Below are 13,738 nucleotides of genomic sequence, written 5' to 3'. Positions count from 1 at the left end.
AGCAGCCTTGTCTAGAGCGCTCGGGCGGTGCACTTCCTTGCAAACAAATCCAGATTTTGTGGCAGCCTCTAGGGTCCAGCTGCAACGCTTGCACGGAAGCAGCGCCAGATAGCCTTGTAAACAAAGCAGGCACGAAAACTTTACCCTGTAATGAGGGCCTGCTCTCTAATTTCGGTTTTTGTTACCAAGTGCGCACTGCTCAAGCGCTCTAGACAAGGCTGCTCACCACTGTACATCCAAAAGATGCTGTGTTATCTTGGCGACGTAGAATGCGTTATGTTGGTAAGGAAGTTTTCCTGTTGGGAATGTGCTGGGAAACGAATTATAAACGGAAACTATGATTATTTCATTTCGATGTCTAATGGTGTAGCGTGTCAGCAAGAACCGAACTTTCCTTAATGCCATGTCGCCTCTACACTGAACTTGAGCCACGAGCGTAGGGGTGGCACATATTTTAAAGACGAAGAGACCCGGTACAACTCTCTCAACCAGGGTTCATACAGGGAAATTCTACACAGAATACGAAAGCTAGAGAATTTGAGAGGAATAAATAATTAAAACCTATTTTACTATCAAGCCGTCAGCTCGGTCATCGTCTTCCTTTAGCACATTTCATCATGCTCATCGTTGTCGCTGCTTCTACGCATAACTGGAGAAAGTTGACAAATTGGTTATCCAAAATTATCTCCCCATATTCAAACAAGCAATTGCTGTAAGTTGCTAGAGCATATTATTAATAAGTACATCTCAACTATTTTGGATAACCACTCAGTTTTGTCCCCTGCACAACATTGCTTCAGAAAAGGCTTCTCCACCATCAGCTAACCAGCAGAAACAGTTCATGATTTCGCCTGAGCTTTTAATGACCAATGTGAAATTGATGCAATATTACTTGATTTCGCCAAAGCGTTCGATAAAATCTCGCCCACTAATTTATTAATAAAAGTATAGGTTATGTTGAAAAATAAATTTCTCTGCGATTGGATACAGTCCTATCTATCATGTAGACTAGTATGAAGTCATTAAAGAATCTCCTTAGAAAACTTAGCCAGTCCCGTCCGGTTTTCCGTAGGGTCTGTATTGGCCCTTTTTTATTCTTACCCTTCATAAATGATATTTTTTAAGGACTCAAATGCGGGATCAGCCTTTGCGTGGACGACTTTATTTTATGACGCGTTAGTAACTCAAAGGATGATCAACTACTCCTTAACAGGAAACAAGAGAGGCTATTTGAATGGTGTGACCCCCTGGCAGATGTCTGTCAATTGCAAAAAAAAAGTGCCAGCATGTTGGTGACTAACAGAAATCAAGCACATATCTTTCAGCACTCAGCCAATAGAGGTGTAGTTGAGCCTTTTACCGAGCACAAATATCTTGGATTATATTTTGCAAGAAGTCTGCACTGGGACCGTCATATTTCAATTATTACAAACAATGCAATGGTTAAGCTGCATTAATAAAACCAAATTTACCATACGTTTCCAGTAACACAAAACCATTGGTATATACATCTCTTCTACTTCCAATCATTCAATATGCAAATGGTATTTGGTATTCGTTTACCGTCACAAAACACTCATAAATTAGGAAAGGGTAGACAACAAGGCCATAATATTTATTTTTAATATGTACAGCGCAGCGTGTATTTCTAACCTGGTTCGGAATGGTGGGCTTGCATTCATTTTAGAAAAAAACACAGGATATCTCGATTGGGCTTCTTGTTCAAAACAATACAGGGTCATTTGAAGAGCATTTGAAGAGATTCACAGCACCCTCCACTGCGTCGCAGGTCTGCCTAGCCTTGGTCAGTTGCTTCGCAGTCGCTGAGGACTGAGGGGCAAGGGTTAACTGGTTTAGTCATATAGAAAATCTGGATCAAGTACAACCACAAACTGGCCAAATCCTGTACTGGGGACGAAGCGCGTTGTTGGCTTGGTGACCGAGTTCAGGCCGCACCCCAAGCGTCGTTATGCAATTCGATCGACACGGTTTTTTTTTAATCCGTTGGAGAATTGTATGGCGCTGGGATTCAAACCCCTGTCTTCTTGCCCGCGAGGCGGATGCTCTACCTCTAAGCCATCGCTGCATCCTACAAGATAGGAGCATGCTACGTGACAATATACACCTCCCGCGAGGCGACGCCTCCTCTCCATCTACCCCAACGGAGCACATGTGGTGGAGCGAGTGGCGACGGCAGCGGCGTCGACAGTGGCGCCATCTGTTGGAGCGCGGTTGCGGCGTCGCTAGGCAACGGCCATAGAGTTTCTTACTATTATCTAGAGGGAAAGCTGGCGGCGCGCTGCACTTCAGCCACCATGGACGCTCAAAGCATCATGGGGCGGTGAGCTACTTTTTGCGGAAAAGTCGTAATTTTTCGGGAACATGGAGTGGCACTACTACACTACAAAGACGTTTCATTCCGAAAACGCTGTTCGTGCGCAGACTTTCCTCCATGGTATATCCATGGTGCTCAGACGACTTTCGCGCGAACGCAGTGTGCAAAACCCATAGTAGTGAAAACGCGACGACACACGACGCCAATAAAATGTTTCACTCTTCTGAAATGCCATTAAAAACCTCTTATAGTGTTTAAGCAACAACATTTTTTTTGAAAACATATTTACTTTTAAAAGTGCGCCTGTTAATTACGAAATATTAGTTTTTGTAGTGTTCATTACTTGTCCAATAGGAAAGCTAGCCATCCCTTATTTTGGGCGAACTTTGCACTTAAGTGCTTTTCTGCTCGCTTGTTGCAATTTACTGACAGGATATTGAACGTTAGGATATTCTTGATTATCGAATAGCGTTTATCTTTGCATTATTTTTGGCCAAAAGTTGAAGTTCTGCAGTCGGTAGCTCAACGCCCCATGATGCTTTGAGCGCCCATGGTGGCTGAAGTGGTCTCGAGGGATCTCCATGCAAACTCCCATAGACGGGCTGCCAGCTTTCCCTCTAGGTAATAGTAAGAAACTCTATGGCAACGGCAGCTCAAGGTCGTTCGTGGGCCACGGCATACGGCTGAAGTGCGACCATGCGACGAACCGAGCTGGCTTGCGTAGTGTTGCTTTCGCAACAAAAAGTAAAGCGATTGGAATAGTTAGGAATGCACCTTACCCCTCATATTTCTGGAACGCGCATATCAGCTAGCTTCTGACGAACACGCATAAAGCTTTGTGTTTTATTCCCAGGCCGCTAAGCAAAGCTAAGAAAGCAGCACGACTCAATACGTTTACCTAAATTTTTAAATGAAAATGGGCATAAGGCGGACAGTTTCGAGTCCCAATCATGTGCACTTTTTTTAACAGATTAGAGACATATCAGAACGAAAGCTCCAGTTTACTGCATCTTAGTCCTCAAGTTGCTCAAGGTAGGTTAATGTAACACAAACCTGGGCCTTCTAACTTTAAACGAGGGCAAAAGCTCTTATACCTCGCGCTGTTTAAATAAATTACACCAAAAGACAGCATCCATTAGCCCGAGTAACTCAGCAAGCGAAACATAGATTTCAGCCGTCTTGCCTTTGTGTATGATAACAGCGTTGAACCCGTATTTAAACGCCCTACTGAGTTATGGTTTTTCTTTTCTGACAATGCCCTACCCAGCACCTCCACCAGTGTCACGTAGGAGTTGGTACAGGTAGCGCCTTGTCTAGGAACGCCAACACCGAGAAGATGCGACAGCACACTGAGACGGCCGGGGCGGAACGTCCAGTTTCTTCTTCTTCAGAAAAGAACAGCGTGGCGCACGAGCTGCGTGCGTAACAGCCGCCGAGCGGCTATTGTTGTAGACGCGGCAATATAATGACCGAATAAGAAAAGAAATTGGGAGGTGTGAAAGAAGTAACACAATGTCGACGGTAGGCGAGTACGCGCGAGATAATGTTTTATTAATGAAATGCGTTTGAGCAACATGCAAGAATGAAAAAAAGCGGAAGGAGCGCTGAGAGAACGGTTCGGAGTATCAATTATTGGCATCACGTGGAAGAAATAAGTGAAAACTTTGAAGCACTAAAATTACACGTGAAGCAAGAGACTCCAGGTAATGGTAGCATTAAAATTCACACTTTTGGCAGCTTCTCTAGCAAATTCTGTGTTTGCTTCTATCACTTCATTTGACGGTTTCGGTACATAACCAGCGACATTTGGATGGCGAGCTGCAGTAACAGGCACCCGGTATCCCGTGTCGGTGCCGACATTTCCATGGACCACATTTTTTCCTTATCTTTCATTTCTATTCTTTTTGTAGTTTGCTACTTAAAACAAAGTTGCTGATAACCGGGTGGGAAGGTTGTAATAATGTCACATAATCAAGTGACCTCTCTCGACCAATCATTAATTTGTCACCTTGCAGAGTGGTTAGGTTGCTCACAGTCCCCAGACAGGTTGGCACCTGTCGCAGTGCGCCCGTTGTTAAAACTTAAGAATGTCACCTGATCTCACTTCACGCATCTAGGCAATCCTATCAGGACATGGTGTGATGCTGGCACAATTTCACGTAGCCTCTCTCGGCCAATCAGCGAATTTCTTCTGATATTTTGGCGGGGTTTTGCTGTGAGAACGTCTCTTACGCTGTCGCATTAATAAACTTTATTTACTGCAAAAAAAAAAAGGTAGCCCCTACTCCGCTGAAAGAGGGGAGGGGGGGGGGGCTCCTAAATGTCCAGAAACACTCTTGCCTTTGCTTAGCGCCTCGCCGGGATGACCAGTCTTTGCTGGCGGTTGTCTTTTTCGGGGACTAGCAGTGCGTGCTCCCAGGAAAAGCAGAATGGGTTGAGGGTAAGCTGGACGACCCGAGTTTACGGGCGGCCCAAAAGTGATGGTACAGGTCGGTCGTTGGAACCAAGTAGGCAGCGCAGTGAATGGCACATAACGTAGGGTGGGTTCGGTTTCGCTATTTGGGGGTAATACGAAATAGTTCGTCGGGAGCGGTCTCCAGAATGGGCCCTCACGTTGGTCGAGGCAGTAGTTTGGTGGTCGGTAGAGGCGTTTCTCTGGCGGTAGTAAGACGCGACAGCGTGGTAATAGGATAAGTCCTTGTTCCCGCTGCCGGGGGGATTCGGCAACGTTGCTGTCAGCATTCGGAAAGAGATTTCTCGAGCATACGAATGACTGCTTTCATTACCAAATATTCCCACATGCCCAGGTCTCCACGTGACGATTAGGCTGTTGCGGGGCGGGTGAAGTTGTCGAGTATTGCAAGTGGGTGTGGGCTAGCTGATGCAACAGAGAAATCAGAAGAGGGAGGGAGTAAAGAACCCCCAAAAAATACCAGCTGTAGTGGAGGCCTCCGCAATGATTTCTTCCGAATGCCGATCCTTGCACTGCCTGAGTATAGCTTATATATAAAGCTTGAACCAGTACCATCAGCGTCCATTGAAACGCCAACGCAACAAACAGCTAAACTGTAACTCAAACACGCGAATACAGAAGCATCAGCCCGCACAAAAGGAATTCAGCTTGGTTAGGCAAAGCACGCAGAAAATGCTCTTCGAGCCATCGAATTGAAAATCATAAGTAGGGCTAACCATGCTCTAGAGCTTTGATATATTTCTCGGGCGCGTGAAAACATCAACTTAAAATCCAGCGGTATTTCTTTTTGGGTTGTTCGATGTTCTACGCTTACACGGCAGGGGGCTGGCTGTTTTTATTTGCTTCCTCCCTGCCTCTATTCACTGTTTTTTTAAACCTTTCAGATCAGTATTTCACCAGCACTACCATATAGGCCGGTATCCAATTTGACTTAGGCAGTATGCTTCATGTCTGAAGGGGGCACGATTTTTAACGTACCTCACCCGCACAATGACCAATAGCCATGGAGAGAAAGCAGCAGCGTGAGGAGCGATAGCTATGGCTTTTGTTTGTGCAGAGCTCAAAGCACTGTTACATGGAAGGGCACCTTGAGTACGGTATTCCTCCTATGAAATAACAGATAGTTAAAAGATATCACCTGAAGTCTTCTATAGTGCATTTCCTCGGACACTTCCGGCTCTGAAGGGTCGTTGTTGGCCATCGTACTGAGTGCAGCAGCAGAGACAGGATCCGCACAGGCACGCGAAGTGGTACGCCGTGAAAAGTAAGGAAATGAGTTCTCAAAAAGTCACCCAAAGTTCAGCAGCGAATTAATCAGTTGCTTTATTTTAGCCGCAAACGTTCATATGATAGACTTGCGGATAAATTCTCGACATATCCTTTATTATTTCCGCTCCAAGATTTGAGGAGCTGACAGGCGGGATCATGTAGTTAGGTATTTATTGCTGCGCTGGTGTTACCACGCACCTGAAATCGCTTTTCTAATTTTGTGAGTCATAAAAAACAATAAAACAATAATATAAGCAATCCTAGCCTGTCAGCGTGTAGTTAAAATGCAACCAATAAGAGATAAAAATTTGCAGCCACCACTATGCTAAGAGGCTTTCACACGAAAGCAAGTTTAGAATCAACATGCATTTATTCTCCTGTTTGCTATTATTCCTGTTGATCAGCTGTATAGGGCTGCTAGCATATCTTACTCTCCTATTAACGACTCGTATAAACGTGTGGCAGCTGCCGTTCAACAACTGCTTGGCTGTCAACAAGGCATTATGGAAGTTGCTTCTTCCGCATTTGTTTGATTTATTTCCAATCATATTGCGGTCTTGAAAAGCCAGAGTGTGAAAACTTCACTGAACGAGTAATAACATGTACTACAAACGATGTAATAGGAGGCGGTGCTTCATGACAGCAAGCAACTGAACTAAATAATAACAGAAGCTGCTAAAAGAATGGGAGCCTGACAAGAGAAATGCAAGACAGATACAGATTTCACTTACGAAGCAGTGCGACGACACATGGTTTGTCATCGAAATCAACATTATCCTGACACCCACACTGCAGGAAAAATGCCTGTGCCAAATCTATCTACTTAATCTTGTCTCATGCCAGGAGCGGACACCTTATCCACGGAAAGATCAGAATCTCATCCGCTCGTCCAATTTACTACTACTACCACCTGTTACGCTTGGCTTCTCTCGGAATCTTGTATGTTACCCTTAACGACAATGGGTAATGTTTCCTCCGCTTTACATTCTTTGCTCATGCCGTTTTATTTTTCGTGGTTTAGATCAGGATGCCACCGATTCGCCTGTGTTCCCTGACCATCTTTGTGATCTTCCAGTCCCTTGACGTTGCCCCTATCATTTTTCTCTCCATAACTCATTGCGTTGTCCTTTGTATATGTTGAACCATATTTATTAGCTGCCATGTTTCTGCTCCTAACGCAATTGCGGGTACAATAGAGCCGTTAGGTACTTTCATCCTGAAGGATGGTGGTAAACTGCCACTCTAAAGTGAGAGGACCTGCCAAAAGCGGGCACCCAATTCGATACGTGTTTAATTTTTCTCACTAGAGAACGTCGGCGCTCGGCCTAGATCGCAGCCGGCGTTATCGACTGCTTCGTCACTCGGAGTAAGGAAAATTATCGCCATCTATGGAAACGCCGATCTTGAGAGCCCATGATGGCCGCATCTACAAGCGTTTTTTTTTGTTTGTTTGAATGCCACTGCTGCTATGACTGCCCGATTGGCTCGTTTCTGTGCGTCATCATATATTCATTTACTCGCTAGGTTGATCATCTGTTTTCTTATAATCACTGCGCATCAGGACTGATAGCATCAGATTTGTCAGCGTGGCAAGGACAGCTTGCGCTGCAGTGGCTGTGTGCAATCAGGCAGTTGTTCCTGCGGTTGTGGTAGCGTGTGTTGCCTTCAGTTTCCGAATAGTGCACAGTCGTTTGCATTTCAGGTGCTTGTCTTGGAGGTGCGCGTATGACAAGGCCATTTCAGTGCCAGTGTTTTGAATTACTTGAATGCGTGGAAGTGCCGACTAGGATTGAACCATCATGCCACTTTCAGTGAATTGTCGGAATGGTCGCGCCAGTGCAACCCCAATACTCCACTGCCAAGAAAGTGGACACTTGTGATCGCTTATGTGAGCGCGCAAATGGACAGGGAGCTGGCATCATGAATGTATGCTTCCCAACATCCTGGTCGTCGTGTGCCGACTCGTCCCACGTTCGTATTGATATTTATTTGATTTATATCTACTGGATCAGTTCATGGAGACCAGGGAGCGTAACCAATGATTTTGACAATGATGTCCTCGCGTACGTTTCTGTCAGGACAAAAGCAAGTGTCAGGGAAATCGCCAACGCGTACGTAGTCAGCCCGGCATCAGCTTGGAGGTTGCTTCCAAGACACAGCTACCACCCCTATCCTGTATGTCTTCACCAGGAACTGATGCCGAATGATTTTCAGACACGGCTTGATTCTTGCAACTGGTGCCTAATTAAATATGGTTAAGATCCTGAATTCCTGCACAAAGTTCTTTGGACAGACTAGGCCCAATTTTGCCGGAGTTCCAATGTCAACCTGCACAATGCGCATTATTGGTGAGACAAGAACACACATGTTATACTCCAGCGTAAGCACCAATTAAGATGATCAGCAAATGTTTGGTCTGTCGTTTAGGACGGCCGTATTGTCGGTCTGTACTTCAATGACACAAACCTCACTGTGAAAAAGTACACAGTCCTAAAAGGAGCCGTCTCTGAATTTGTATTAGAGCTACTACTGGCCGGGTTGAAAAAAAATGTGGTTTCAGCATGACGGAGCCCCGCTACATTTTTTTTTGTGCCGTGATGCAAATCCTGGACAGCACCTTCCCCAACCAATGGATTGGGTGGGGGGAGAGGGAGGGAAACAGCGTGGCCTCCAAGATCGCCCGATTAGTCACCACTGGATACCTTCCTCTGTGATACGTTAAGAACGAAGTTTTCAATATGGAGCCAGTGAACCTCGATGACCTGAGGGAGAGTGTCAAGATGTCAACTGAAAACATTCCACGAGAGATGGTCATTTCTGCTGTGAATTCTATCAAATACCGCATTCTACTGTGCATCGCAATGGACGGCAAGCATTTTTAACACGTGATGTGAAAACGGCTTCTTTTCATCTGCTATACTATTCTTGCCTGCAGTGTCTAAGTGGGGCTGCAACCAGCTAAATCCATAAAAGGTACAAATTTCATTCATTCCTGTTTGTTACACAACTTGAAAGGGCTATACATCTGCGGACAAGGTTTCCTAAAAGGTACTAGCCCTTCTTACAGCACGGCACTTGTTGGATCCATCACACGGCAACCGTATTGAGCACGCCGGTACGGTTCACCATAGAGCTAAAATCGCTATGTTTTTATTTAGAACCTTGTCATGTAAGAAGCCATTCTCATTTATTATAGCAGTCAAAGTGGTGCCGCATTAAAAGAAATAATACAATGCATGTCGATATACCTTCACTATTTAAAGTTAAAATGTAATGTGGACACTGTCAGAGAAGAGTACCTTTATCCCTTTCACGAAGCTGGTGACAAAAATAAAAAAAAAAACCCTTCTGGCGTTAACCAGACAAGCAGAGCGCCAGGTGTGCTTATCAGCGTTCCCAAGAGCGACGGCCGTGTAGCAGACGGTCACTATAATTTTTCTAACCAACCAGCTACGATAATAGAAAGATAATTAGTGGGTTTTTGGTATTTACAAGTATAATTAAAGGCGTTTTGCTGCATATTGTGTACACCGGGGCAGAAAGTGTTATCCTTCATCTATTTTTTTTTTGCTATAATGAGAACAATTTTTTCAGGAATTTTTGAAAGTGTTCGCTGAAATACCCTGTATTTTTTGCTGCTATTGACCACGCCTTAGCATCCTCTATTGACAATGGCTGAGTGTTGCGAATTTTAGTTATATTGACAATTTTTTGGTGATTTTAAGAACAAACAACACGTTGACACATATCAGTAGCGTGGAAAGAATCATAAGGCTTTTTCGAAAACTAGAGAAAGGCTTTTCTTTTGATCGTTAACTACCGGTGAATAATTGAAGGATTTAGATATGAACCCAAGTGCTTAGGAGGGCATGTTTCTTGGATGCATTTTTCAGAGCAAATAATTAATAGCTGCCTTATGCTTCCCCACGCTCAGATAATCAAGAGGGCTGTCGCCTCTCTGACTGAATTCCTCTTAGACCTGTGCTCACATGGTTGAGGTTAGTTTTAGTATTCAAATTTACAGACTTCAAAAGGCGCCATTCCCATGCTCCATCTTCTCTGCAGTAGCAGAGCAGACGTTACAAAAATGAAGGCGAGAACGAGCACCAGAGCCAAGCAAGGACAGAAGCAACCACAAGTGGCTCTCTGTACGAACCCAGTAACGCACATACTGAAGAAGGTTGCGGTCATGTATGACGTTGTGCGCAGCAATAGGACACCCCGCCAGTAACGAAAGAGGAAGTAAACAAAGCATTGGGAGAACTATAAAAGAAGAAAGGAGGAAAGCATTTGTTGAGGCTCAGGTAACAGCAGCTCATCTTTTGATGGATGGAGGGGAGATTGCGTTAGAAATCTACTTACCCCGCATACGCATTGCCTCATGTCCTCAAACGTACAAGAAAGTTTGAAAGAGCGCTAACATTATATTAATTCATAATAAAGGAGATTTCTAGGACTTCCGAAATTGCAGACCAATCAGCTTGCTGTCCGCTGCCTACAAGGTATAATGAGGTGAACGCTAATGGAGTCAGGACAACCTTAGACATTAGTCTACCAAATGATCAGGGATGTTTTCGTAAAGGATACTCAAGAATAGACCATATTCGCACTATCAATCAGGTGATAGAGAAATGGGCAGAATATAACCAACCCCTATATGCAGCATGTTCCACATAAGATTTTCCACAATTTTTAAATGTAGGCTTTTTGACTTCGGAGAGCGTTTTTTTCCGGCATAGCATTGTCAGTGGTGCAGTACATAAGATTGCAGCTAAGACGAGCTAACTAGCAGGATTATTAACTAATATGGAATAGCTAAATTTCAACTATTACACTTAGGCTGCTGAATTATTGAGAGGCATGTAGCCCTGCATAAGTAATATCCATAGAGGTTTTTAGAATTTCGAAAACGTGGTTATCCTGGGCGCTGTGGCCGAACTTATTTTTGGTACATCGTGCCAAAATATTTGCGCTTTGAGAATCTGGCAGGCAAATCAAGCCCTCCAGTTCACGTAACTGGACGAAATACATAAAACGTTTTGGGCCACAGCGCCGAGTGTAACCACTTTTTACAAACTTTAAAGGTTGGTTGGTTTATGGGGTTTAACGTTCCAAAGCGACTAAGGCTATGAGAGACGCCGTAGTGAAGGGCTCCGGAAATTTCGACCACCTGGAGTTCTTTAACGTGCACTGACATCGCACAGTACACGGGCCTCTAGAATTTCTCCTCCAAAGAAATTCCAGCCGTCGCAGCCGGGATCGAACCCGCGTCTTTTGGGTCAGCAGCCGAGCACCGTAACCACTGAGCCACCGCGGCGGCACACATTTTAAAGCCTGGTATAAATCTTAGTTAATAAGAAAGTAAGGAATGGGCTTGTAAGAACGTCAGAAATCAAGTTAATAGGAAATGGGCTTGGGCAAGGCATGTAATGCGAAGGCAAGGTAACGGAGTGGATTCAAAGAAAATGCAAGCGTAGCGATGGGTGGCAGATAATTAGGTGGGCGGTTGAGATTAAGAAGTTTGAGCGAATACGGTTACCGCAGCTGGCAAAGGACAGGGTTAATTGCAGAGGAATGGGAGAAGCCTTTGCCTGCAGTGGGCATAGTCAGGCTGCTTCTTCTGCTGCGTGTGGTCGCCTATGGGAGTCACCTCCAGTCCTCATCTGAGAATTACTCGGTCGCAGATCGAAAGTGCTTCGTCCTCGTGAGGGCTATTGCGAAATTTTGACCTTAAATCTACGCAGGGTATTCGAGACCGTCACCGACTATCATGCACTCTGTTGGCTTTCTTCTTTAAATAATCCTACGGGTCTACGCGGTCGTTGAGCGTTACGGCTCCGAGAATACGACTACACCAATGTCTACAAGTCTGGACGGCTATACAAGGATGCTGACTGCCGCTCTCGTTACTCTGTTGACCCGACAGATATTCCTGAGAGTGCATACGCTACTGACCTACACTCGCGCTCCTCTTTCAATAATACTGGCGCAGAACAGCGCCAGGATGCTAAGCTCCCCTTCATGATCGTTCGCCTAAGTGCCGCCCAACCGACCCATTAGCGAGCCGCTTCGCACTAGTTGATGGCACTTTATACCGTCGGAACTTTCACTTGCTTTCCCTGACCTATTTCCTGTTGTTCTCGCGCAAACTCTCACTACTGTCCTTAACGAACTACATGATCTTCTTACTGCTGGTTATCTGGGCGTTTAATGCGCGTACGACCGCGTTCGTCATCGGTTCTTCTGGCCTGACCTCTACCGCTCTGCCCACCTTACGCTGGTGCTTGCAATCAGTGGCAGCGTCGGAAGCGTCCTACAACTCCTCCAGCTGGCCTTCTTCAGCCCATCGTCATCCCTCTAGAGCCTCTCTAGCAAGGCTGGCGCAGTGGCTCAGGGGTTACGGCGCTCGGCTGCTACCCGAAAGACGAGGATTCGATCCTGGCTGAGGCGGTCGAATTTCGATGGATGCGAAATTCTAGAGGCCCGTGTACTGTGCGTTGTCAGTGCACGTTAAAGAACCCCAGGTGGTCGATATTTTCGCAGGCCTTCAGTACGGCATCACTCATAGCCTGAGTCGCTTTGGGATATTCAATCCTCATAAACTGTAAACTAAACATTTCTACCATGTCACATTAGACATTCTCGGCCCCTTCCTGAGTCCACTTCTGAAAATAGATGGGTTGCGGTAGCAAAGAACTCTGCCACCCGATGCAATATAACGCGCGTTTTCCCCACCAGTACTGCCGCTGATGTCGCCGATTTCCTTCTTCACAACCTGATTTTCCTGCATGGCCCACGCCCCCAACTGCTCACAGACTGTGGCTGCACCTTTGTTCAAAAGCTGTGGATGGCATTCTTCGTGTTGGCTCCGCTCAACACAAGTTATCCACCGCTTACCTTCCCAAAACTAGCTGCCTCACTGAACGCCACAACCGCACCCTCACTGACATGCTCGCCATCTACGTACCCTCTAACTACCACGACTGGGACATAGCCCTCCAATACGTTATATTTGCGTGCAGTTCTTCCCGCCACGGCACTGCAGGCTACTCTTCAACTAGCCTCTTGACACAGTGCTTCGTAAACCTGGTCCACCGCTTTCTGAATATGCATGCGAAACTATTACCCGTGCAGACCTTCCCCGTCAGCTCGCACGCTCCCGCCTTCAAGCTTCTCAAGCCTCTCAGAAAGAACACTACAACCGGCGCCACTTCGTCGCCTCCTTCTCACCTGGGTGCCTTGTGCTCCTGTGGGCGGGTTCTCGCCGTGTTCGGCTCTCAGAAAACCTTCTGTCCGGCTACTTTGGCCCGTATCGTGTGCTGCGCGAAGTCATGGCCGTCACCTACGAGATCGCTCCAGCTTTCCCTCACTCCGCTTCACGTCCCGCACAGCCCGTTATCGTCCACATAACGCGCCTCAAGCCCTATCAGCTGTCCCGCTCTGACAGTCTGTAATCAGCATCGCGACGGTGCTTCTGTACACGAGGGCCGTGCTACAAACCCATCGAACGGCGACGACGCGGACGAAGCTGTGTGCGTTTTGGCGCGTGCTCGCTGGCCGGGTCCATAGCGGCGGCCTTTGTCTTGTGTTCTTTCTTTGCCTTCTGCTTGTGCCTTGTGTTGTGCCGTCCTGCGTGGTGCGACCGATTACTGCCTAATATC

General features: G+C 46.0%; 1 protein-coding gene across 4 annotated transcripts in view; it reads right to left on the bottom strand.

The window, feature by feature from the left end:
• LOC149362797 (caspase-3-like) overlaps positions 1-13,503 on the bottom strand; it is a 51,712-nt gene extending 38,209 nt beyond the window's left edge. For all 4 annotated transcript variants that reach the window (XR_016289051.1, XM_089573229.1, XM_089573230.1 and 1 more), the window contains exons 1-2: positions 13,308-13,503; positions 5,947-6,013 (exon numbers count right to left, since the gene is read on the bottom strand). Coding sequence is in view for 3 of the 4 variants with exons in the window: in XM_089573229.1 (XP_089429355.1) it covers positions 5,947-6,009 (63 nt within the window). In the remaining variant the exon portion in view is untranslated. The remainder of the gene's footprint in view (positions 1-5,946; positions 6,014-13,307) is intronic.
• Between the last annotated feature and the right edge of the window lie 235 nt (positions 13,504-13,738).

This window comes from Amblyomma mixtum, chromosome 2, assembly GCF_055824585.1.
Source record: "Amblyomma mixtum isolate Tamu chromosome 2, ASM5582458v1, whole genome shotgun sequence".
Taxonomy (NCBI): Eukaryota; Metazoa; Arthropoda; class Arachnida; order Ixodida; family Ixodidae; genus Amblyomma; species Amblyomma mixtum.
This window is presented reverse-complemented; position numbering and strand designations above follow the sequence as displayed.